Below are 25243 nucleotides of genomic sequence, written 5' to 3'. Positions count from 1 at the left end.
AATTTTAAAATTCCATACAAATAAAAGTGTGTACAAGAAATTTTAGAAAAACTCTGATCATTGTATAATGGTTAACAAATGAAAACTCCTTTATCACTTTTATAATATACATACTTGCCTGTTTGTTCAATTTATTATCTAGTGTTTATCACCTAAGGAGTGTACTTAAGTTTATTTTATTGATTGTTATGCATGTTATTTGGGCTTTTAACTAATTTTCTTTTTCTTTTTTTCTCTCCCCAGAAAGGATGGCATTATGATTATAATCTGCTAATTTTACCAATTTTAAACTTTGGTTGCTTAAGACTGAAGCAATCATGGTGAACCTGAGGAAAGCGGTGCATTCGTTCCTGTAAGGATGTTATTATTATTTTTATAAAGATAAATTATATATGATAGCTTTTAAATGTTAGACTTTAATATATGATCATTTGGCTATATTTTCCTCAATATAAATAAATGACTATATCCTGTGAGGCTTAATATTGCAGATGTTTCATATTCAAAAAACAATCTATGGGAAAATATAATAGTTTGGATTCCAATTAAACACGACTCTGTCTGTATTCAGATGAGATCAGACACGTTCAATGGTATAGCCATGGGCTGCTTATGTATTCAAACAAGTAACATGGTAATAATATCCTCACTTCAAAATAATTCCAATGTTCATGGTTGCTTTCTCTATTGTTAAAATGCAGCATTGAGAAAGGCTTTCCCCCTGCCCCCATATGATATGAATAGCCAAGAGAATAAAATGTCTTTATAAACCTCTGGTTTTCTGAAGAATAACTGAGGTCCTAAAAAACATGTGTCAGAGACAAGGATTAGGGGTTGGAGCATGTAGTTGGACAGGGGAGAAAAATGCCATCCTGGAATAGATGTGAGGTAGTGACCCAGTAGTTAAAATCAATAGAGTGTGCTATAAAGGGGATGTATACAGTCTTTAGTTCTGAATAAATATTTTCATAAAATAAAATCAGGACTTAAATTCATGACAAATTTTGAATTCTTGACTTGGGGTATAACTACTATAAAATCCCTTTTCTTAATGTTGAAGACATAAAGAAGGTAAGCCCCAACAATTACTGAGAGCCTATTATAACAAACACACGATTTTCAGGACTTTAAATATATCATTTGATTTTCACAACAATCACATGATAGTGGTCACCCTGGTTGTACAGATGAGGGACTAATGTTCTGAGAGGTTAAGTGACTGGTCAAAAAATCATGGAGGTCATGTAGACAGGACGTTGACAATGTGCATCAAACACAACAAATACAGAGATAGAGTAATCTAAATTGAGAATATAACTTGCTTCTATTCAAGCCATTATTTCAATATTTTTTACTCATATTAATCATAAATTATGGTATAGATTCTTTGAATTGTGTAATACTTTAGCTTATTTTTTATGTGCCAGGAAAAAAATACATTCGGCATTCGAAATAATTTAGTGATTACTTCTCCTGATTTGATAAACATTACTATGCATGTGTCCCCCCTCTCTATGTTGCTGAGAATATTGGGTAGCTTTGAGTAATGAGAAAGTTATTTTAAACTAATATCTGAAGTATTAGTTTTCTATCCCTTATAGAATGAAAAAGTCAAAACACTTTCATGATTTCTTTACTATCTTAAAAGACTGAAGTATATTAAGAGACTTTTTTTTAAACATACTAGAAAATTATACAATATCTATACTTATGTTTAATACCAATAATTCTTCAGGCTAAGTACTCCAGTTTGGGTAGAAAAAACAAATTGTTAATATAAAATTTTATAGATATATGATTATGATTATCATATTTTTTATTTTGTGTAAATTTCTCTGATGATTGGAAATAATAATTGGGTTAATCAAACCACAAATGTATTTTCCTTATATAGAGATAATATTTCTAGTTTAGATAACAAGTGAATGAAAATGAACTAAAAACATTTACATGGAGAACGCATCACTTCTAGATATTGTAATATCATGTGTTCCATTTTCCCACTACCAGAAATAATCCTACTTCAATTCTCTTGCATGGAAAATTATATAGCACATCTTGTACCAGTAGAAGAAATTTTCTCTTCTATCAATAATATCAGGCTTTAACAATCATTACATATAGTGTAGTTGCTGCTTAATATTCATTTGAAAACTATTACTGAACATAGAATACACGTAAAAGAGTCAAAGTTAATAATCTTTATTTTTAAACAGGAAATATTGCATATGCTTGTCTATCTTGTCTATTTTATTAAGGAAAGTAAATGCTAGTTTTACCAGATACTTTACAATTTACATTTTGAGTGGACACTAAATATATGTAACTTAAATAAATTACTATAAACACATGTGGAATTAATATGGAATGTGCAAAATATAGCTACTTCAGTCTCTCTGACATTCCTAATAGTATGATCTACCAAAATAACATTGTGAAAATGCACATTTTAAATGATTTAAGAGATTTGGTTTCCAGCATAGGAATTATCAGCACAAATCATTTTCTAACCTAGAACAGGGTCCAGAAAAATAGGGATAGAAATTGAGAAGGTAGAAGAAAAGTCTATAGCACAAGACTTTGAGAAACTTATGGCCCAGTACATACAAGTTCACTCTGCAACTGTGAGAGGAGTTATATAAAGAAATGAATATGTGCTATTAACAAAAGCCACTGTGCCTCTTCCAGAATTTTGCCTAAGGTCAGTCTGATGGCAACTTTTTTCTTCTTGATCCAACTTTCTCGTCAGAGTTCTGGATATATTTAAAAAAAAAAAAAACTTTTGTTCTGTTGTTAGATATCTCAGAGACTAGAAGAATGTAATATTTTAAAAATATAAGGAGTAGACCATTACAGCAATCAAACAACAGTGGTTTCAAATTTTTTGTGAAGAGTAGAAGTTTAAAACAAAGGTTTTGGAATCAGTGAGACCGAGGTACAGATCCTACCTCTGTTGCTTATTACATGGATTGTCTTGAGAAAGTTATTTAACGTCTTAGAACCTCAGTGTTCTCTTCTACATAATGTATAAAAATCAGTACTGACCTCATAAGGTTGTTGTGGGAGTTCAAAGACAATTATATATTTTACTCTGCTAAGTGCTTAACTCATAAGCCCTCAATAAAAGTTGGTATTCTCTGGACAGAAAGAAAACATAGTAGGACTTAATTAGGAGAGTAGAAAAGATGATGATGATGATGATGATGATGATGATGATGATGGAAGAAAAAGCAATTGTTAGGCATACACAATGTATTGTGTACCTGATTATTTTTTTTTTTCTTATTTTTCAGTGTGCACCTAATTGGCCTATTGGTTTGGCAATGCGATATTTCTATAAGCCCAGTTGCAGCTATAGTAACTGACATTTTCAATACCTCCGATGGTGGACGCTTCAAATTCCCAGACGGGGTACAAAATTGGCCAGCACTTTCAATTGTCATCATAATAATTTTGACAATAGGTGGCAACATTCTCGTTATCATGGCAGTAAGCATGGAAAAGAAACTGCACAATGCCACCAACTATTTCTTAATGTCCCTAGCTATTGCTGATATGCTAGTGGGACTACTTGTCATGCCACTGTCTCTGCTTGCAATTCTATATGGTAAGTACAATTTCATTCAGTTTTTCAATTTCATATTATGTTATAAATTTGTGTCAGATATCATAGTAAACAGTTAATTATTTTACTTGTATAATTTGGAAAATGAAGACAAAAGTCACTGTGTGATGGAAGGAATTAGATATGTATATCATATTTATTAAATATATCAGTAACATATAGTCTTCAGAAAGAAAACATATATATTAAAATCCCTCATACTCTATTTTTGTACAGTGTTATTTCTAAGTAATGACTTATTTTACAATGTGCAGAATAAGACAGAGACAGAATCATATTCCTATCCTGATCCTCCGCACAGCACACATATTTAATGCCCTCTCTTATTTAAAGAAGGAAAAAGTGAATAATCATCTTTAATAAATATATATTTAAGTAATCTTTTCAAACATTTGCAAAAAAGTGCTTGGCACACAGTAAACACTCCTTCATGAAGTCTACAATTCACATTTTTACAAGGAGATATGCAATAACAATTTAATTACTAATTATAAAAATCCAAGGTCACATCATTATAAAAATCCAAGCATTAAAATTTGATATGTTGATTTTAGAGTGGTCTTTATTTTTTCTTTTGATATTTTGCCTTCTCTTTATCCTATTCATTTTTGCTTAGGCTTTGATTCTAGATAATATTTATAAGGAACAATCAAAACAAAGATGACTAGGAAGCTGGAGAACACAGTTTGAATTTAATTCCTCATGTATTCACCCTTCTAAGGGGAGAAATAAACTCCTTATTCCCCAGATTGAATAATGGCACTAGACCAGAAGGAATAATACTAAAAGTATATCTAGTTCTCAAATCTTAAAAGAAGATCACTGCATCTAGAAAATAATATCTATCTCGGGGAACTTAATAATTAATTATACTGTTCTAAAAACACAGTAGTAATGGACTATCTTAATAAGATATGTTCTTAGAAAATATGATTTTTTAAATCTTGAGTTTCAATGATGCATTAACCTCCAAGCATAAGTGTTTTTTACCTGTTCAGGTAGCATTCTACCAGTCTATAGCTTCAAAATTATCTAAGAAAAGGTTTAAGGAATGAATGTGCTTTAGAAGGTGTATTTTGTGTCTATGAAGCTATATGGCATCTATTTTTTGTTGTCAGTTGGTCCTTTAGAAAATATATGTGTGGTCAAATAATGGCATTAGCCTAAATCCACATCTTCTGATGTATCTCCTTAACACCACCAAGCAATAAAGAAAAATAAGAACAAATAAAACTACAGGATACTATCACCAAATTTGGAGAATATCCAAATTCCAAATTATCTGCATGTAGAATAATAAATAAAAAAGCACAATGAGCTATTAATTAGGCTCCCACAACATACTGTCCTGTACAATAAAGGAAGTCCAGAAAAAATTGCATGAGAAAGAGAGGAAGAAAGTTCGTAGGAAGCCTAAAATTGATATGAAATCATCTCAAGAAAGAAAGTCTACCCCAAGTATGAAAATTCTGAAAATGTTTCTGAAAACCCAACCTATACAAAATCACTTCAAAGTGGGTAAGGACTCAATAAAGCAGCCTTGGAATTCTTTGTAAGTAGAAAAGGGTAAAAAAGGAAGGAAGAGGTGACTTTGGGAGGGAAATGCATAATGAAAGGAAAAGAAGCAAGAGAGGACAGACCCAAAACAGCACTGCCAAAACAGAGAAGTTATCGAATCCATGGTCTATATAGAAAAAATTGAATGTTGTCTGATCTTAATTGTTTGTTGTCTCCTAAAACAAACAAACAAACAAAATCATCATTCTTGAGAAGATTTTAACAGGAAATATAGTCTACAATATACAATATTCAAATTGTCTTTGGATTTCCAGCAATCCAAAATTACTCGAAATGGAAAATACACTGGACATAAGAAAAGTTATTTTTATGTTTGGAGTATAAGGGAGAATTCAGAACTGGAATATCTTTGGAGACTCTACATATATACAAACATGTATACATATATATTGTTTATCATATATATTGTCTACCTGCCTCTTCTACCATGCATTAGGCTGCTTGTTCTCTTAACAAGTCACTACAAAGTCAAGCAAGTTTCACTGAATAATCTTGGAAAAACAGAACTGTTTTGCTGGACATAGTATCCAATAAGAAAAATTCTTAAAAGAAATGACCATTAACAGATTGTCAACCTATAAATTAGCGAGATATTGGCATTAAGACTTAAAGCAGTTGCTTTAGCAATACTCCATGTAGTAATGAGCTGAAATGAATGGAAATATGGAGGTTCTCAGTGGAGTAAAACAAACTGTGAAACAGAAACTACACAAAAATTTGATAACAGTGGTCAAATTCATATGTAAGAAAATTACACCAATTTATTCAAATCAACATACAAAATGCAATGCAACATACAAAATTAAATATCATCATGTATTCGATTCAATGGTAAATATTTTATGCTATCCCAGCTTATTTTATTTTCTTAAAGTCACCGTTCTATAATCTCAGAAAGAAATAAATTCACAATGATAATGAATGTCCAATTTAAAGGTCCCACAGATCAGGAACCAGCTCTCAAATTGATCTACAAATTTGATTCATTTGCTATTAAAATCCCAATAAAGTTTTTTTTAGAAATAGAAAAGCTTATTTTAAAATATAGTTTTATATATATTTATATACTTAAAGAAAATATATTTCTTGCCTCTTCCAGCTTCTACTGGCTGCCATTATTCTTTGACTTGTGACTACATCACTCCAATTTGTCTCCATGGTCACATCACCTTCTTCCTTTCTTTATAATATTTTCTTTTACATTTTTTTTTAAAGATACATGTGACTGCATTTAGGCCTCACCCAGGTAATTCAAGTTAATCTCTCCATCTCAACAACTTTAACTCAATTACATCCAGAAAGACTCTGTTTATTACCCTATAAGATAATAGTCACAGATTTCAGGGATTAGGATGTGGATATATTTTGGGCCTCCCTGGTGGTGCAAGGGGTTAACTGTTACCTTTGCAAGGTAAAGGTTATTTTCCAGTCTATTACAACTAGTGTCTAGGACATAGAACTCTCTAATCGCAACAACAACAAAAAAAACTATTCATTTAAATCATGAGCAAAAGACCTTAAGAGACATTTCACCATAGAGAACACACAGATGACAAATAAGCACATAATAAGATGTTTCACATCATTAGACATTAGAGAAATGCAAATTAAAACCATAATGAAATATTACTATACAACTATGAGAACAGTAAAAATAAAAAATGTCACATAAATAAATGCTGTCAAGGAGTTTGAGAAACTGAATCGCTCATACATTGTTGATGGGAATATAAAATTTTATAGATATTTTTTAAAGGTTTATTTATTTAAGCATACAAGAACTGGGGCACAGGCCAGAGGAAAGAGAGGAGGTGTGAGAGGATTCACCAGTGACAGAGTGGGGAACAGAATAGGCAGAATGACTGAAATACACTGCTAAGGGGAGCAGCGAACGAGACAGGAGAGGTCTGCTGTGCCATGGGGGTAGCTCCCTGGCTGGGGATTGAACTCCTGCTATAGTAGACTCAGATAGCTTCATATTGCTGACAGTTAACCCCTTGCACCACCAGGGAGGCCCAAATTTTACAGATAATATAGAAAATATTTTGGCAGTCTCTTAAAAACCTAAACAGTCAAATATGATACTATCTAGCAGTTATACTCCTGGGCATTTACTCAGAGAAATGAAGATTTATGTTTAACTTAAACCTGTACATTGAGGTTTATAGCAGCTTTAACTAGCAGCTTTAACAGCTTCAAGCGCTTGACGTAGAAACTGCATTAAAAAACCAAATGTATAGAGGGAGGGAAGAGCACAAGGGACTATGGTGATAGTTCACAGGTGAGGAGGTGGTGGGATTTATGGGGACTACACCTGAGGGGAGAAATTAAATATTGTACAAAAATAAACAATGACATAAAAAATTTTTTTAAAAGACTGAATGTTTAAACAAAATGTGATATATCTTTACCATAGACTACTACTAAAAAGAAATGACTGTTGATTCACACAATAATCTAGGTGAATCTCCAGGGAATTAGTCTGAGTGAAATATGCCATTCTTGAAAGATCACAAACTGTATGCTTCCATTTCTAATGCATTTTTTATGACAAAATTATAGAAATAGAGAAAAGATACTGATTTCCAGCAATAGGAGGGTTGGGGAGGGAAGAAGATGTGTTTATAAAAGGCAGAGAGAATGAATTCATGTGGTCATGGAAATGTTTTGTAAGGTAAAGGTACATGCAATCTTTCTGCAGTATTTCTTATAACTACATGTAAATCTGCAATTATCTCAAAATTTGAAAGTTTAATTTGAAAATATGTGCATAAAGTATATAAAAGTTTTGACACATCCTGAGTCATTCTAATCTAGGATCTGGAATCCTCTATCTCTCAAGGAAAATTGATCCCTCTAGTGAAGAATAATGTGTATAATATTTGCTATATATATAAATTCATGTGTAATATTTAAAATATGAAACATAAATTTAAGTGAAGAAAGAGGATATCTATTGTGGGGGCAGCATGGTCACAGGGCAGGTTTTAGGATGCGAGCAGACAAGGTAAGAGAGAGTCCTGGAGCCCTCGGTGGCTTTCTCAGGATTTTACTGAGCTTTTCATGTATTGCAGCAACCAGGTACATGACAGGCAGGGGTGCCAGGGTGCCAGGAGTCGAGGAGGCCTCCAAGCTCAGGGCAAGTCTTCAGTCTGGGCTTCTCCAGCTTCTTTCTCCCCTTCTCTCTCTTGCATCTTCTGCTGCTTCTGTCCTCTTGCTTCTACTTCTTTTGGTGACTACCTCTCAATACTCCTCCCTTGGCCCACAGAAGTAAGCAAAACTATTGGCAACAATGTAACAACTGCAGGTGCCCCATCAGGCAGGGCAATCCTATGCTGGGAGGGCAGAAAAGCCTGAAAACCATTTACCCTACATCTATATACAAAATTGCTGTTATTTTAGAAATTATATGGTTTAGTGAGTACAATGTTTACAACTAAGGTCACGAAAAATTTGAAAACAGTTGGACCAAAGTGTCCTTGGAATCATTCCATTCTAATTTAATACAGGTTTCTATTAAGTCATAAAATGAAAACCTTTTTTCCCTCAATAATATTCCACAGTCATATTCCTACAATACCACTAATCCCAAATCGATATTTTAATGTCAACTCAGATATTTTCAGTACAGTTTTTTTCTAGCCCTCATTTTATTCATAGATTCATAATTATAACCAAAAAAAGAAAGCCCAGGAGAACCACAAAATGTATAAAGTTGAGATGCTATGTGCCTGCAAACACATCTTGACATTCCATGGTGATGATACTCAAAGAAATCACCTAATAAAATTAAAATTTCTCAATATTTGTATTTCCACCAGCAGAAATTTTTTTCTCACCTGCTTAAAATTACTAGTACATTGGTATCAAACAGTTAAAATGTGTCATCAGAAATTTGCTAGCCAACTTATATTCTGCAATTTCAATTAACAATCACAATTTCATTATGTAATAGGAAACTACCCAACCTACACATTTCTATTAGAAAACCAATCACCCTTGCCCTCCTTATTCCTGTCAGCAAGTTTGTCAGAAAGATTCCTGCTTGGGGGTAGATATATGATCCCAATAAAACCTTAGAAAGCACAAACACAAGAATAATTAACATTTTCCTAGTCAGGATTATATGATCTTCTGTCTCTTTTGCCTGAGGATTATATTTGCTTTGCAAAAGTTTAATAATAATGATCAAACTCATATGTAAGCAAATTATACAAATTTATTCAAATCAGCACACAAAGTACAATACAACATACAAATTTGAATATCATCATTTATTCTATTCAATGGTAAATATGTTATGCTATCCCAGCTTATTTTAGCTTTCTTAAAGTTCTTTAGCCAAGATAAGCTTTGTTAAAGTCACTGCTCTATAGTCTCACAAAGAAATAAATTCAAAAGGATAATGAATATCAAATTTAAAGGTGTTTTGTTTTTTAAATTCAAGTCCCTGTAAGATCTTTCCAAAATGCACCTTTTCCCTGAAATTTTCAAATACACAAATGATTCCCCATCATATATAATCATTTTTCAACAAACAGAAGAAACTGAATTTTTATCAGAACATATTCATACTCAGTTAACAAGCAAATCAAAAATGGAGGGAAAAAATCATTCAAATCAAAATCAATACTGATATATAAGCTTTACATTCAGACACAGATATTTGGATTTATTTACCCATATTACACACCCACAAATATCTATTGAATCTTCTGTTTGAATAATTTTCCCTCTTCTTCTGCCTGAAATGGACAATATCATCTTATATAGAACTATATTAAAGAAGCAAGATTAATAATTTTTAGCATTCATATATAATAGTGACAATTTTCTCCCATGTTCTTGCACACACAAAAAAGTATTTCTTTGTGTGATCCATTTCATACCCTCACATCTCTGCTCCAACTTGCTCATAAATAACTCTTATATTTAAAAAAATAATTTTTTTCACAAAGTTAGTTTCCATTTTTACATGGGAGGAACTAAAATTACTCATGTTCAGGTTTACAGAAACTTATCACTTCCAAATTTGAAGTCAGTTCCCAACTTCCTAGTGCCTACAATTCAAGCTAAATTTTCCCTTGTTCTGATATTCCTAGGACTTAAACAGTTGTACACCATTTTCCAGATTTGTTGTCTTGATTCTTAATCTTTTCCCACCTTGAAAAACAAATACATTTCCTATTTTATCCTTACTCCTTTTATGAGCTAGAACAGAGCGAGGCCATTATTATTCAGAGGAAATATTTTCAGCTCTTGAAAGTTACACAACTCGGGCCTCCCTGATGACTAAAGGGGTTAAGTCTCAGGGCTATGAAGCTGTCTGCAGCCACTGCAGCAAGAGTTCAGTCCCCAGGCAGGGAGGTGACCTACATGGTGCAGCAGACCTCTCCTGTCTCGCCTGCTGCTTCCCTCGGCACTGTATTTCAGTGGATCTGCCTGTTCTGTTCCCCACTCTGTCTCTGGTGAATCCACTCACCCCACCCTCCCTCACCTCTGTCCTACACCCCAGCTTTTATATGCATAAATAAAATAAATCTTTAAAAAAAGTTATACAACTTATATACAACCACCTTAAATGGATTAAAACAAGTAGACATCAATTATCTTTCTAAATATGACTAGTTGTAATAATTACCTAAACAAATAATTTGGAACCTTGAGAAGGTAAGTGTATTGGGTGTTTGGTCTTTCTGTTCACTTGAGTCAGGAAATCTATTATTCAAAAATAAAGTATGGTAGCTAATATTCCGATGAAAGTTATGAGATGATTAGTTGTTACCAAAATCTCTTATATGATTACATACATACAAAAAAATTGAGCAACTTTAAGTATGTTAATGGAAATTTGGAAGAATTTGGAACTGGACTTATAACTAAAATTTTTGACTAGTTACTCTATGAGGCACTAGACTACACTCATCAACATATTTTCTCATTCATAATAAATATAATTAATTGAGAACATACTACTTGTCAAACATTCTCCAAAGACTTTTGTATAAAATACCTCATTTAGTTCTCCAAAAATGATAACTATGATTATTTTTTTCAATTTGAAAGATGAAGAAATTAATGTTTAAAGAAGTTAAGTAATAGTTAAGGCTTCAGAATTTGCCAGTGGCATAACTGATTATTCAACACAGTCCTAGCAAACACCAAAGCCTTCATTCATGTTGCATGTCACATAGAACATTCCTTCCTCTTAAGAATGTCTTTGATCGGGCCTCCCCGGTGGCGCAGCGGTTGAGCGCTGGGTTGCGAAGCTGCCCGCGGCCTCTGCAGCGCCGGTTCGATCCCCGGCTGTTCCCCGGCCACCGGAGGAGGGTCCCACATGGCGCGCAGACCTCTCCTGCCGCCCGCTGCTCCCCTCAGCAGTGTACTTCGGTCCTTCTGCCTGTTCTGCTCCCCGCTCTGGCTCTGGTGAATTCCCTCACCCTCCCGCGCTTCTGACTGTACCCAGTGCATGTATAAACAAAACAAACAAACAAACCAGCAAACAAATAAATAAATCATGCCTCTATTAAAAAAAAAAAAAAAAAAAAGAATGTCTTTGATCACACATGCTTAGATGATGGGTGCATTATGGGAACAACACTTGAAGGGCAGGGTCGCCTAGTCTCCCAAAAGAAAGAATATTTAAAAAATAGATTTAAAAAAGGCAGAGCTACGAAATTAGCCACCTCACCCCTACAAAATTATTACATTGTGTGTGTGTGCATGTGTGTGTTTGTGTTTGAGAGCACACATGTATATATGGTGATAAATGCTTGCTTCTTGGAGTATATTCCATTAAAGGGGACTATATGTTTTAGGCTGTCTTCCTCTATTTTAAAATTTTTTCCTTTTTTTTGAAGAATGCCATAAACTGTAGCTCCCTTTTATTACATACTTTTATCTTATAATAAAGGATAAATATTTTCTAAACTAGGCACCAAAAATACATTTGGAAGACAGTGTTTGGAAACATCTAGAAAATACAGACCTATCCTTATTTTTCACACTGTTATTTCTGGGGATTTTTGTGGATTCCATTAAAAGTCATTCACTGGAGTTTATATTGTCCTAAATATTCTGGAATACATACAGTTCATAGAAATAAGTATGTGAGGGTCTCCCCGGTGGCGCAGCGATTGAGCGCTGGGCTGCGAAGCTACCCGCAGCCTCTGCAGCACCGCTTCAATCCCTGCCGGCCTCGGAGCAATCCACATGGCGAGCAGACCTCTCCTGTCCTCACCCACTGCTCCCCTCAGCAGTGTATTTCATCAGTTTGCCTGTTCTGCTCTCTGCTCTGGCTCTGGTGAATTCTCTCAACCTCCCGCATTTCTGACTGTACCCCAGTGCTTGTATAAATAAATAAATAAATCTAAAAAAAAGAAAAAAAATGTTTTTTTTTTTTTAAAAATAAGCATGTGATATACAGAATCACACTTTGAGTTGGTTAACAAATAGCAGAAAGACAATATCCTCACACCTGTAAAATATCTCTGAATTCTGTGTATGTAGAGCTTATTCTTAAAATTGAAAATGTTTTTCTCATTTGTTGTAAAGGTGGCACCACATTGCTAGATAAATGATATATTAAGTTCTAGGACATTGATACTTATTACTCACATAAGCCAAAGGTCATGAACTGGTAGCCCTTTATTTGATTTCTGCCTATAAATGAGTTCTCTTTTAACCTAGTCAATGATTTTGAAACATTGTAAATTGAGTATCTTTTATTTAATTTGTAGGTGCATCCAACTACCAGTAGTTGGCATGCTCACTGGTATTACCTACCTGGTCCCTAAAAGCGTTTAAGTTTGTAACAACCTCACAGCTTGTGGGCACAAAAGAAATGACCTTGATACAAATACCCTAAATTCGCTGACTTTGTATCCTAAAGAGCTAACAAAGGTACTCCCTAGAAAAACACACACCTTCCCTACAAGTACTTCTACAAGGCCCCATGTGTTGTCTCACATGTGATCAGGAATAAATTAATTTGTATCATGCACTGCTACAACTGTTCGAGCTTTCATCAAGCACATCTGTATCCACCATTACCTGCCACCATTCTTTGTATCTGCTGGTCATCCATCATCTCCCACTGGGCATCCACCATCTGCCCCTGGGTATCCATCATTATTTGCTGGGCATCTGCTGAGTACCGCCATGTCTGTTGGGCATCCACAATCTTCCACCAGGCATTGTGGTCTCTGCTGATGTTCTGCCATTTCACCACCAGCGCCTTCCATGAGAATGCTGCTACCTGTCTTGGGTGCTGTCACCTGATGCCGCCAAATCTACAAACTCTCAAGATACTACATGTTGCTGCATTTGCTTCAATCTTCATTGTACATAGTGTTCCTTGCAAAAATTAAGAATATGTCCCTTCATAACTGTAGAGAGCTTTGTTATCAAAAAAAAAAAAAGCAATGCTTATATCTGTTCCCTTCACAAAAACCCTTCAAAACAGTTTCCATATTCCTTTGTTTTTCTCAATGTATTATTTCCCTAAGACTAACACATTCTGGAGGGCTGATGTAGAGTCTATTTATTAATGTCTTAACTCCTATCCTCAGGCATCCACACTAAAACTCCCCTCGGAAAAGGTAATCAATGACTTTGTCTTATATTCATGCTTATAATTAGCATTTACCACATATCTGACTTTTTAATTCAAAGTAAATAATCCCTTTTTCTTGCCAATCAATTCATGAGACTAGATACTTGGGATGCCCAGTCCCACACATCTAGACTTGGGAATCATTACTATTTTGTTCAAATATCTTCTCCCAATATTCTTTTTCCCTTTTCCAATACATACAATCATTTCACTGAAGGCTTTTACAAAACCTAGGTTAAAAAATTCTTTATCAGTTTCAAGTTCATGTGTAAAAAGAGATATTGATACTATATTCCTTTACTTACTGTAAAGGAAATTACAGTGACATATGCTGAAAAATACAGTCTTAATTTTTGTTCTTATTTCTAGTCTTCTATCACTAATTGTTCTTTGCACTTTCTTTTCACACTTTCTTAAAAATGTACAACCTTTACAGATTAATAACTGCTTTGACTCTCTAATAAATTAAGAAATAAATGCATGATTAATTTTAGTTAACATCCCAGTTATGCATTCAAAGGTCATTTCACTACAGACAAATCAGCAGTGTTATCTAATCTAAATAACAACTGACATCTAATCTAACGCCTGTTCAGTGCCAGATCCTTATGGCAAAGAAGGTGATTATAACAAATGACTAGAATAGCTAACATAATTGAGCACTGTATGGGAGAGAAAACTTTTTGTTCTATTCTCTTGTGTTTGATGACTGGGATCCTGCAAATTAAATTGACAAAAGACAGATTAGCAGGAAAAATTATTATTAAAAGAAGTGCATTATTACTTATGCATACATAGGCCTTCACAGAGAAGAAGTGAAGACACAAAGGAACTATTAAACTGGTGATAAGACAAAGGAAAAGTGGTTTGGACTTCTAGGGGTGATAAACTGTGGGAAAGTAAATATGTGGGAAACTAATAGAGGATAAAGATCATTTAAATAAGGTTTCTTATGCAGACTCCACCTCAAGTAGCCTCAGGAGTGGTAAGTGTATCTCCAGTAAATAAGAATTATTCTCTTCTTTCTGGTGGGGGCAGAGGAGCACAGCTTCTCAAAGGGAAATTTGTAACCTGCCCGTAGGCAAAAAAAAGGGGGAGTGGAGACCTTTTTCTGTATCTGCTGTTTCTCAATTGCCTTCAGCTCAAAATAATACTTATGCTAAAGTGGCTTATTTTGGGATGGCTTACTATGATTCCCTTCAGCACTTTCTGTGTCTATCACTTCATTTAGTCCCCAAAACTTACATACAGGAGAATTTTATATTTTCCCACTTTACAAATGTGGAAAACTGAAGCACATGATTTTACTGGAGTTTAGCATTTCAGGAGGCTAATGTCCATTCTCACCTAGATCATTGATATTAAGGACCCAATTTTCCCAGATGGTCAGTATTTCTACCACTGTCCATGAAAATATAGAACATGCTGTGTTCCTGACAACGTAAACCAAATGTTGATTCTTGCTTCCTGTCTTGGTATGGCTTGAGAGGCACAGAGTGGCTTAATTAAGAAAATATCTCATTTACATATATGCAAGAGTAATATTTCCAACCCCTAGAATAGTAATAATAACTAATATTTAATATATACTTATTAGTTCTAATACATGGTCCTAACTGATAGATGCTCTTTCAGAACCATAACTTTGCTGAAAGTAATTTCATTTCAGTATATTTTTCAGAATCTATTAACAACCCCCTAGGATACAGAATTTGAAGATCCAGGTATCAATGCTTTGTTTGTGTGTGATAAGAAAATTGAAAAAGAAAAAGTGGGGAAGGCATGGTATATCTTGAAATGTTGAAAAATTGTCATGTTCATGTGGCACCGAAAGGTGAAAGCAAGATAAATGGTAAAAGATACAGAAATAAGGAGAATATAGTTCTCCTTACTTTCCTTAAATTACTCAGAAGACATTTTATTGATATTTTTGTTGCCATCTAAGTGAACATAAAAGAAAATTTGCTTAGAATGAATGGACTATATATCCATAACCCTCAGTCTTAATCATCATGATATTAATATCAAATAGCAGCAATCCAATCTTGAAAATCCTTCATATGCTAACAAGTCTTGTAGAACTATGAATCTTAATTGTTCTCACTTTTCTCCATACACTCCTGTTATAGTGCTTGAACTGTGTATTAGCAGGTCCTCAAACTAATTGTTTAAAGTTGATTTCTTTTTCCTCCTTAGACAAATGTCTGCATTTCATGAGAACTGAAATTTGGTTTGAGTTCCAAATAAAATATACCAAAAATCTAAAATTCTTGCACTCTAATTTTTCCGCATTCAAAATATAGCAAAGGCAAGCTATTCACCCATTGTTCACATAGCACTGATTCCAAAAATTATACTTCATGAATTATTTTTCTATGACTTGATGTCATTGTTTCATTGAAATGAGAATATCAACAAGACAATCAAGATTGCATGAAATTTTTTTCACTGTAGTTTTTCTCACTGAGAAATATTTTATAAAATAGTTAATAGAATCAGAATTTTAATTACCAGCCTATTTCTCTCCACTTTATTATAATTATATTTAAGACATAGATGAGGGTCTTTATGGACCTAAGGTCAATTGCCAATTACATCCAAGCTATTGCAGATTCTTGGTTGCTGTTTTCTATGTAACTGAAGAGTCACAGCATCTATGGAATTTAAACATATTGAGAACAAAGCAGGAAGGGAAGTGGTCTGAATTGGTATTTAGAATACAAGTAGGATAGCTAAGTTAAGCAATCCTCTGTAGAGCAAAGCCTTTACTTATTTTATCAAAATCATATTTGGAAACCAAAAGAATTATACTAGCTACAAAAAGACATGTTTTTCCTCAAAATTATCTAGGAAAATGAAATGAAATTATGTAAGGAATGAAAAGAAAAGCATTTCTTCTTTAAGTACTTATTCATTTTTTTTATACTTTAGCCCTAACTCTGACACTCTCAGAGGAGAAAGGTAAATACATATTATTTAAAGTAATAGTTGAAGCCAACTTTCATCTATTTAATTTCAAATGAAAAATATATTCAAAATAAGACATAAACAATGAAAAGTAAATTCTTATGTTCTTTGCAGTAAATTTCTTATTATAAGAGAGAGCAAAATCTTTCATTTTTAATTCCTCAAAAATGGAAGATTATAAGCTTTATATGTACATTACTTTCAGCAGTGGGTGGCACATATAAACCATTGTAATCAAACCCTGTATTCTTTAAAAAGGCAATGAAGATAGGAAGTAAAGAAACTGTTTCTATTAAGCATTGTAATTTATTTTGTTTACTTACCAATAAAAAATTGTTTACTAGAAAATTATATAAAAACTAAATAATAATGTTAATCATATAAATAATGTTAGTCATTTAATGTTTGAATTTTGAGACTCTCATGTCTTTAGCACTAATTCTAGCTAAGATGTTGAGGGATTTTATTTTTGCTTGTTTATAATTTTTTATTGAAGTAACATTGCATTATAACTTTATATGTTTTAAGTGTGCATCATTATAAATCAATAACTATATACTAAAGGTCACCACTAAAAGTCCATTTCTTTCCTTCAGCATACAACTGACCCTTTTTACTCTATTTGCCCACTCCTTAAGATACTGTATTTTAATTATTAATAGATCTATTGATCAAATAACTCTTAAGTAATGCCATATTAGTATTGTGACTTTGGCTACTATTGTATACCAATCATGCTAAGCATTTTGACATTTATTATATAAGTTAACAGCTACTTTACATGTTTGCCAATATTTAAGGCTGAAAGCAAAGATGTTTCGTTAACTATAAATAACTGTATAATTCTAAGATGTTATTTTTAGTATTATTGAACCAGGCCTCTATCTATAATTAAAAAGACATTATGCTTCTATAAATATAAACTATATATTTCCACATCTACCAATAAAAATGCTCTGGAAGTATTTTCTTGGTTATAATATAGCAGAATGTAAAATAATATTATGTAATAATTTTATCAAGTTAAATATGATGGTGAGCCATCTAAAGAATATTAGAATGCTTTGATTTTAGTATATTAACAAAGTTGGCCATTCATCAATATCTAACGCCAGAAAATTTTTATTCCCTCAAAAAGAAACCTCATGCAAATTAGTAGTTACTCCCTTTAACATGCTTTTTTTTTTTTTTTTTTTTTTTTTTTGAGGTAACATTGGTTTTCAACACTGGAAACAATTCTTAGAGAAGTGCAGGACCACACCTCTTTAGAACATGTTACCATGCCACACCCACCAAAACACCTATTGTCCTCTACACAGTCCACTGGACACCTTCCCTACTTTGCCCTCAACATTCTCCCTAACTCTGATAGCCTCATTCTACAGTCTGGTTTCTAGGTTTTTGTTATAATGGTTTGGTTTTTCTGACACTTTGTTTAGTTTTATCTTTATTCTACATGTAAGTGAAACCATCCATATTTGTCTTAAAGCAATCTCATTAATATTAAATGTCATAATATAGAAAAAGTTTGTACCCATATAATTCAATTTCTTTTTTTTTTTTTTTTTTTTTTTAAATAGAGGCATGTTTTTATTTATTTATTTGTTTGTTTGTTTGTTTTGTTTATACATGCACTGGGTACAGTCAGAAGCGCGGGAGGGTGAAAGAATTCACCAGAGCCAGAGTAGGGAGCAGACCAGGCAGAAGGACTGAAGTACACTGCTGAGGGGAGCAGCGGGCGGCAGGAGAGGTCTGCGCGCCATGTGGGACCCTCCTCCGGTGGCCGGGGAGCAGCCGGGGATCGAACCGGCGCCACAGAGGCCACGGGCAGCTTCGCAACCCAGCGCTCTACCGCTGCGCCACCTGGGAGGCCCTATAATTCAATTTCTTCCTCTTCCTTTATCCCTTCAGTGTCATGCAAATCACATCTTTCTGCATTACAGCACATCAATATAGTTTTGCAGTTATTGATTTTATAATTTAGGGAAACCACTTAGGGAAGTGTTTTCATTCTTGTGGATTCAAAGTACCATGTAGCCTTTTATTTCCGCTCCTCATTTTGTAAATCAAGAAAAGGAGACTTCATCTACATTAACAGTTACTGGTAAAACTGAAAACAGACTCTAAGGCTTCAGTGCTTTTTCTACTATCCCTTAGTATTAACAAAAGGAAAAACAATGTAAAAATGCAGAATACAGAATAATTCACAAATAAAAATGACAAGATGATCAGAGTCTGGCATCACAAAGGAAACCCAAATTATTTTATTGGTGGTTTGCCCAAGAACTTGGACATTCCTTCTTCTTCAGTTTTCCTCAATAATCAGTACTTCCTACAGTTGTTATTCCCAGATTTTGCTTCTTCATTTGCAATCCAGGTTAAAGGGGAATTGGTAGCCATAATTGGACAATATCTTTGAAGATGGAAAATGGCTATTTGTAAGCTAGAAGTTAAAGTGATTTCCCCAGAGCCCATAAACATGTGTAAGTCTCTTATCTGCAATTAAAGTACATCCTTGACTTTCTGTCTCCTTCTAGTATGTGTTCCTTCTCTTGAGGATTAGAAGCAAGCTTCTTTTACATGATTTCATAAAAAGAAAATTTAATTTGTAGACTTTGTTTGAGTTCAAATTTAAATAAGGCAATTTGTTTAGATACTAATTTGAGTTAACTGGGAAAAGTGAACACAGACTGGGTAGAAAATGATATTAAATAACCATTTTAATTTTATTCTGTGGGATCATGTTCCCATGGTGTATTAAAGTGTCATTATTGATGCATAAAGAAATATTTGTAAGGACAAGGCATTCAGAATGACAGTATGAGGGCATTGGTGAATCCTCTTTCCTATAAGAACAGTAAATAGGGCCTCCCCTGGTGGCGCAGGTGGTTGAGCACCACACTACGAAGCTGTCCACAGCCTCTGCAGTGCCGGTTCGATCCTAGACCGCCAGCAAGGGTCCCACTTGGTGCAGCAGACCTCTCCTGTTGCGCCCGCTGCTCCCCTCAGCAGTGTATTTCGTCAGTCCGCCTGTTCTGTTCCCTGCTCTGTCTCTGGTGAATCCTCTCACCCTCCAACACATCTGGCCTGTACCCCAGTTCTTGTATAAAATAAATAAATAAATCTTAAAAATAAAAGTAAATATAGTTGTAAAACTATAAACATTAACCACTTCAGAATTTTGGAGATTTACCAAAACCATAGAACTCTCTTAAATGATAGTCATTGAAAATAACCTCTTGTTCTTTGGTAAAAGCAGTGGCATCTGTGCTGTTTTCACTTGAGGCTACTCCCATTTTCTTGCTACCCCAGCAATGGAGCACTGTAACTATGGAAAGCCAGCAGCCCCTTTTGTGGGGCTTGATTTGTTTTGGAGTGTCATATAAAGCTCCATGTCCATATCACTGCAAATACTGTAAAAACAGTTTCCTTGAAATACCTTATTCCCAGGGTATTGTGGCTATTTGATATTACTCTGAGTTCAGTTCTTCAGAAAAATTTCTATCCCTACAGTATTACTGAAAACAATAGTAATAAGTGGGATTCATTAACAATGTAGGATGATTAAGGCAATGCATGTGGTTAGAACAAACAAGAGCCTGGTTAAACATTTGTAAAGAATACCTGGTGATGAGAATAAGACCAATATAGGAGACTTGAAAAATCTCCAACCATATTTCTAGATTGAAAAGACTGCACACATGACCCAAAAAAAGTCAAAGACCTCAATAACCAGAGATATGTTTTCTCCTGTGTCCTGCAAGTAGGAAATAGCGTTGAATACTTTCTGACAGTATTGAGGTTTTGAACATAAAAATCTCTAATGCAACCTCTTACTCTCAGTAACCAAGATGGAAATGCATAAATTATGCAAAAATGAAAAATGATGTAAAAATACATAAAATAAAATAAAATATTTTTTAAAATCCTTTAAACTCAAGTGGGATACTTGCTTCACATGGACATTGAGGTCCTAAGCTCATTCAGAATCATATTGCCAACTATTCTGGAAAGCCACTGGCGGTATAGAGTTAAAGACTAGCAGATAGCACTGATGAAAATCTCTCTAGCTCACAGCCTGGTTTTCCTTTATTGAGCCTCAACTTACTTGCATGGGAATTAGAAACATTAGGTACAAGATGAGATTTTAAAGGTTTATTTAGCAATAACTTCTGGTTTTGGATACAGCATACAAGGTTTCTTGGAACAAAACTACCCAATTTGTGTGTGTGTGTGTGTGTGTGTGTGTGTGTGTGTGTGTGAAAGAGAGAGAGAGAGAGAGAAAGAGTGCTGAAAAGATAGTAATTATCAGGGCAAAAATTTAGTCAAGGATGGAAAACAGATGTAGACTTAGGACTACAGGACATTTTGTTCTGCAGAATTCGCTAAACAAGGGAATCTGAAAATATTCAGACAAGAACTAAAACAGAAGATCCTCCCCCATTTTAAGCTGGCAACCTAAATGACTATTAATATGTAAGCTAATATAAAGGTGAACCAGCCTGAACCATACCCTGGCCCCTGGAGTCTGAAAAGTGCCTTGAAATTGAGAGGTGGCAGAAATCTGTCCCTGATCATATTTTACCACTAGCCAGAATTCACAGAATTTGCAGTAGTTCCAAAAGCTCAAGCTTATATTCTTGGAATATAGTGCCCCCATGCATCTATTAAGGAAACGGCAAACAATGAAGCTGAGAAAATGACAAAATTGAACAAATGTTTCACAAAAGAAATCCAGATGGCATACACACACACACATACACACACACATATCTTTACATATATATGTGAAGATGCTCAAGTTAAATACCAACAAATAATCACTAGATTGGCAAAAATTAGAATAACTATATTTGTGTTAGCAAGCATATAGGAAAACAGGAACTCATGCAATTGTGGTGGGAATACAAATAGATGCAACTAATTTAAAAAACAATTTTAACATTCCGTAACAATATTCAGTAAGTGTGTAGGCTATGATTCAGAAGTTCCATTGCTGGGTATACAGTGTAGGGAAAGCCTTACTCTTGAGCTCCAAGGTACAAGAAAAAGAATTATTTGTGGCACTATTGCTTCTAATTACCCCAAAATGAAAACAACTAAGTCATAAAAAACAGCGGATCCATAGGATGCTGCCTTTAGCAATACAACCGAATAGTACACAGGCGAGGAAGCTGAAGCACAGAGAAGTGAAATTATTTACCCAAAATTGCAAAGGTTTTAAGTGACAGAGGCGGGGTTTGCCTCCATACAATCTAACCCTGAAGTCTTTAGCTGCTCTTCTACTCTGCATTTCACAAATTTGTTTCACTGGAATTGAATAACATTAGGTTGAACTGCAGAAAATAGCATTTTTGTAGGTCAAAAAATTTGAGTAATAATTTCATATTGTTTAGTCTAATAATTTACTTCAGTTCTGAGTCCATTGGCCTGAAATCACTTTGCTCAGTGTAGCAATTTACTTCTCCCTAACTTTCTCACTTGAAATGGTTTTCTATGCTATCTCTTACTGGTGAAAACGTTTCCTTCATCATTTCCCTCTATTTTTCCTTCTAAAGGCCATCACTATTGAGGGGCCTTTGTTGCTTCAACATTATGGTTTTTATTTTATTAAATGACTGGCACAAAAAAGTCTGACTAACCACGGGGAAAGGAAATTATGCAATCAATTACAGCTGTCTACACCTGCCAGGAAGCATTACCTTTGGCATGCATTTGTACTCATCACCCAATTCTGGGCAACACAGTCTTCCCAAATTCAAAATCCCATGAGAATCTTTTCTGGGCCACCCTATCTCCCAAATGAGAATGAATCATCTGTCCTTGGGTCTGTTCCCCCAGAGGACTTTATAGAACACAAACACACCAGTTGGGAAGGAAGCTTTCAAAATTTTATGAAAGTTTATAACTAAACACAAGAATTTGTCTCAGATTACATTTTAAGCTTTGAAGAAGATGACAAAGGAGGAGGACAAGTAAATCAGGAATAATTTACCACAAGAAACCTTTATGGTTTCACTGGTGAAATTTATCTGTTGGAAAATTGAATTAAGTGTTTACGAATGCTCAAGAGTCCTCATCTTAAGTATAAGAGATTGAATTAAATAATCTGGAAAAAGAAAGTTTATAATGGCCATGCAATTTTGGTCTAAATGGTGATTTTTTCTAATAACTCACAGTTGGGGTTTTCTTTTCATGTAGAAGTTAAACACATCAAAGCTCTATCTGGAATCCCTCAAATATTGCCCACAATGAGGAAATTCTTTTCTTTTATATGTTTTGAGTTTAGATAAAAGCTTAGAAGACAAGAACATTTTGTGAGAGTACAGGGACAAGCTCTACATTTTCCATCCAAAAGTGGTGAAACTACAGAAAACAAAGAAATTCCCAGCCGTTGCCCACCACTCCCCAACCCTACCTCCAGACCAGATGTAAAACTTCATTAACCATATAAATTTCAGGTGATAGTGAGATTTTTATGCTTCATCAATATAAACTTTCCAATTCCAACTTTGGAAAAGTTGTTTTTGTATCTCAAATTCAAGTTTGAATCTTCCTGCTTTAATTTATCTCTAGGGAGGAAGTAACTTTATTAATGTCATTCTCCTCAAAATACGCATGCCAAGGTTTATTCTTAGAAGCATCATTAGGAAAATTATAGTTCTCAAGAAAGCTGAGACTTCCGCCTTAGTGACACCTTCTCAAGAAGAAAATTATTTGCTTCAGTATTTTGGCCCAGAGAGTTTTGTAGAAAAGATTTTGAAATAGTTTGATTATCCTTTTGTGGTAATTAAAATGGGGGACTGCTTGAGATTCTAGTTGTGCCACAGAATGCCAAATAGTTTGGTATAGTTTTTATTTTGCTACTGTATGAGAGATTTATGACTCATGCTTTATCTTATATTTATTTATTTATTAAAGATTTATTTATTTATTCATACAAGAGCTGGGGTATAAGCCAGAGATGCGGGGGGTGGGGGGCAGCGGCTGAGAGGATTCACCAGAGACAGAGTGGGGAACAGAACAGGCAGACTGACTGAAATACACTGCTGAGAGGAGCAGCAGGAGAGACAGGAGAGTTCTGCTTTGCCATGTGTGTTGCTCCCTGGCTGGCCAGGGATCAAACTCTTGCTGCAGAGGCTGCGGATAACTTCACAGTGCTGTGCTTAACCCCTTGTGCTACCAGGGAGGCCCTCTTATGTTATATTTAAAGGAAACCAAGTATCCTAGTGTTTCCATTCAATAGCAGGCACACACCCTATACAATGTTGAGTCAGATCCTCCTAGTGCTGCAACTTCTCATTGGGAATTAAAGTCTTTTTTTTAAAAAAGGACTTGTTTTTCTCAGTTCATTCCTGAAAGGAAATTACAGGCCTTTCTCAGAAAGAAATTAGTAGTAGCCATAATTAACAGTAATCTTAATTAGAAGTTATTTCAAGTGATAAGGTAAACAAAAAAAGTCAAGGACTTCTAGGAATTTGAAATGTGAGCTTTGAGCTTAAGAAATTATAAGCATGGAGGCCACTAAGGTGAAATATTGCTAGCGTACACACAAACACAGGTAATATTGCTAAGAAGGCAGAAAGCAAGATCTTCTGCTCTTATTAAATGGCTCAGATAGAATCCAGATTCCTCATCTTTAAAACAGAGTGTATAATAATATATGTATCGCATGATTTGAAGACTAAGCAATATAACAAATAAAGGCTTAGAACAATTCCTGACACATAGTAAATAGTATGTAAGTATTACCTAGTATTGTTGTAAAATAGTACATTTGACTATATGTACTGTGATCTGTCTTTTTCAGTATTAAATTAAGTGTTTGGAGGAAATAAAATCCAAAAACATCATTGCAATGAAATGACATGATTCCTAAAATGAAATTATCCTGTTACAGACCTTTCTCAGTAAGAAATTACTAGCAGTTATCCTGTTTGTTTACAAAAACAAGATGTATAAAACCCAGTCAATGAATCACTTAATTGAGGCATTATTTCATGTGATCCAGTTCATTGTAGAAAAAAATAATTTTCTTTTTTTTAAGATTTCTTTATTTATGCATACAAGAACTGGGGTACAGGCCAGAGGTGTGGGGGTGAGAGGATTCACCAGAGACAGAGTGGGGAACAGAACAGGCAGATTGTCCAAAGTACACTGCTGAGAGGAGTAGCAGGCAAGTCAGGAAAGGTCTGCCGTGCCATGTGGGTTGCTCCCTGTCCTGCTGGGGATAGAACTTGTCCTGCAGTGACTGCGGAGAGCTTCATAGGTTGCGTCTTAACCTCTTGTGCCACCAGGGAGGCCCAAAAAATAATTTTCTATTTTATGGTAATTCATTGTAATAGGATATATGATAAGTAGGTAGTAGTTAAATATTTCATTCTATTTAAATTTTTTAACTTGAATTTCATGAGAAATAAACATTGAAACCAATTTACATGTTTTTTAGAGGTACAGAG

General features: G+C 34.3%; 1 protein-coding gene across 1 annotated transcript in view; it reads left to right on the top strand.

Annotated features, from left to right (window-relative positions):
* The first annotated feature begins 317 nt into the window (after positions 1-317).
* The window catches only part of HTR2C (5-hydroxytryptamine receptor 2C), a 70750-nt gene continuing 45824 nt past the window's right edge, over positions 318-25243 (top strand). The window contains exons 1-2 of the mRNA XM_037512927.1: positions 318-352; positions 3294-3607. Coding sequence (XP_037368824.1) covers positions 318-352; positions 3294-3607 — 349 coding nt within the window. The remainder of the gene's footprint in view (positions 353-3293; positions 3608-25243) is intronic.

Source organism: Talpa occidentalis, unplaced genomic scaffold, assembly GCF_014898055.3.
Source record: "Talpa occidentalis isolate TD23 unplaced genomic scaffold, MPIMG_talOcc4v2.1 talOcc4.15, whole genome shotgun sequence".
NCBI lineage: Eukaryota > Metazoa > Chordata > Mammalia > Eulipotyphla > Talpidae > Talpa > Talpa occidentalis.
This window is presented reverse-complemented; position numbering and strand designations above follow the sequence as displayed.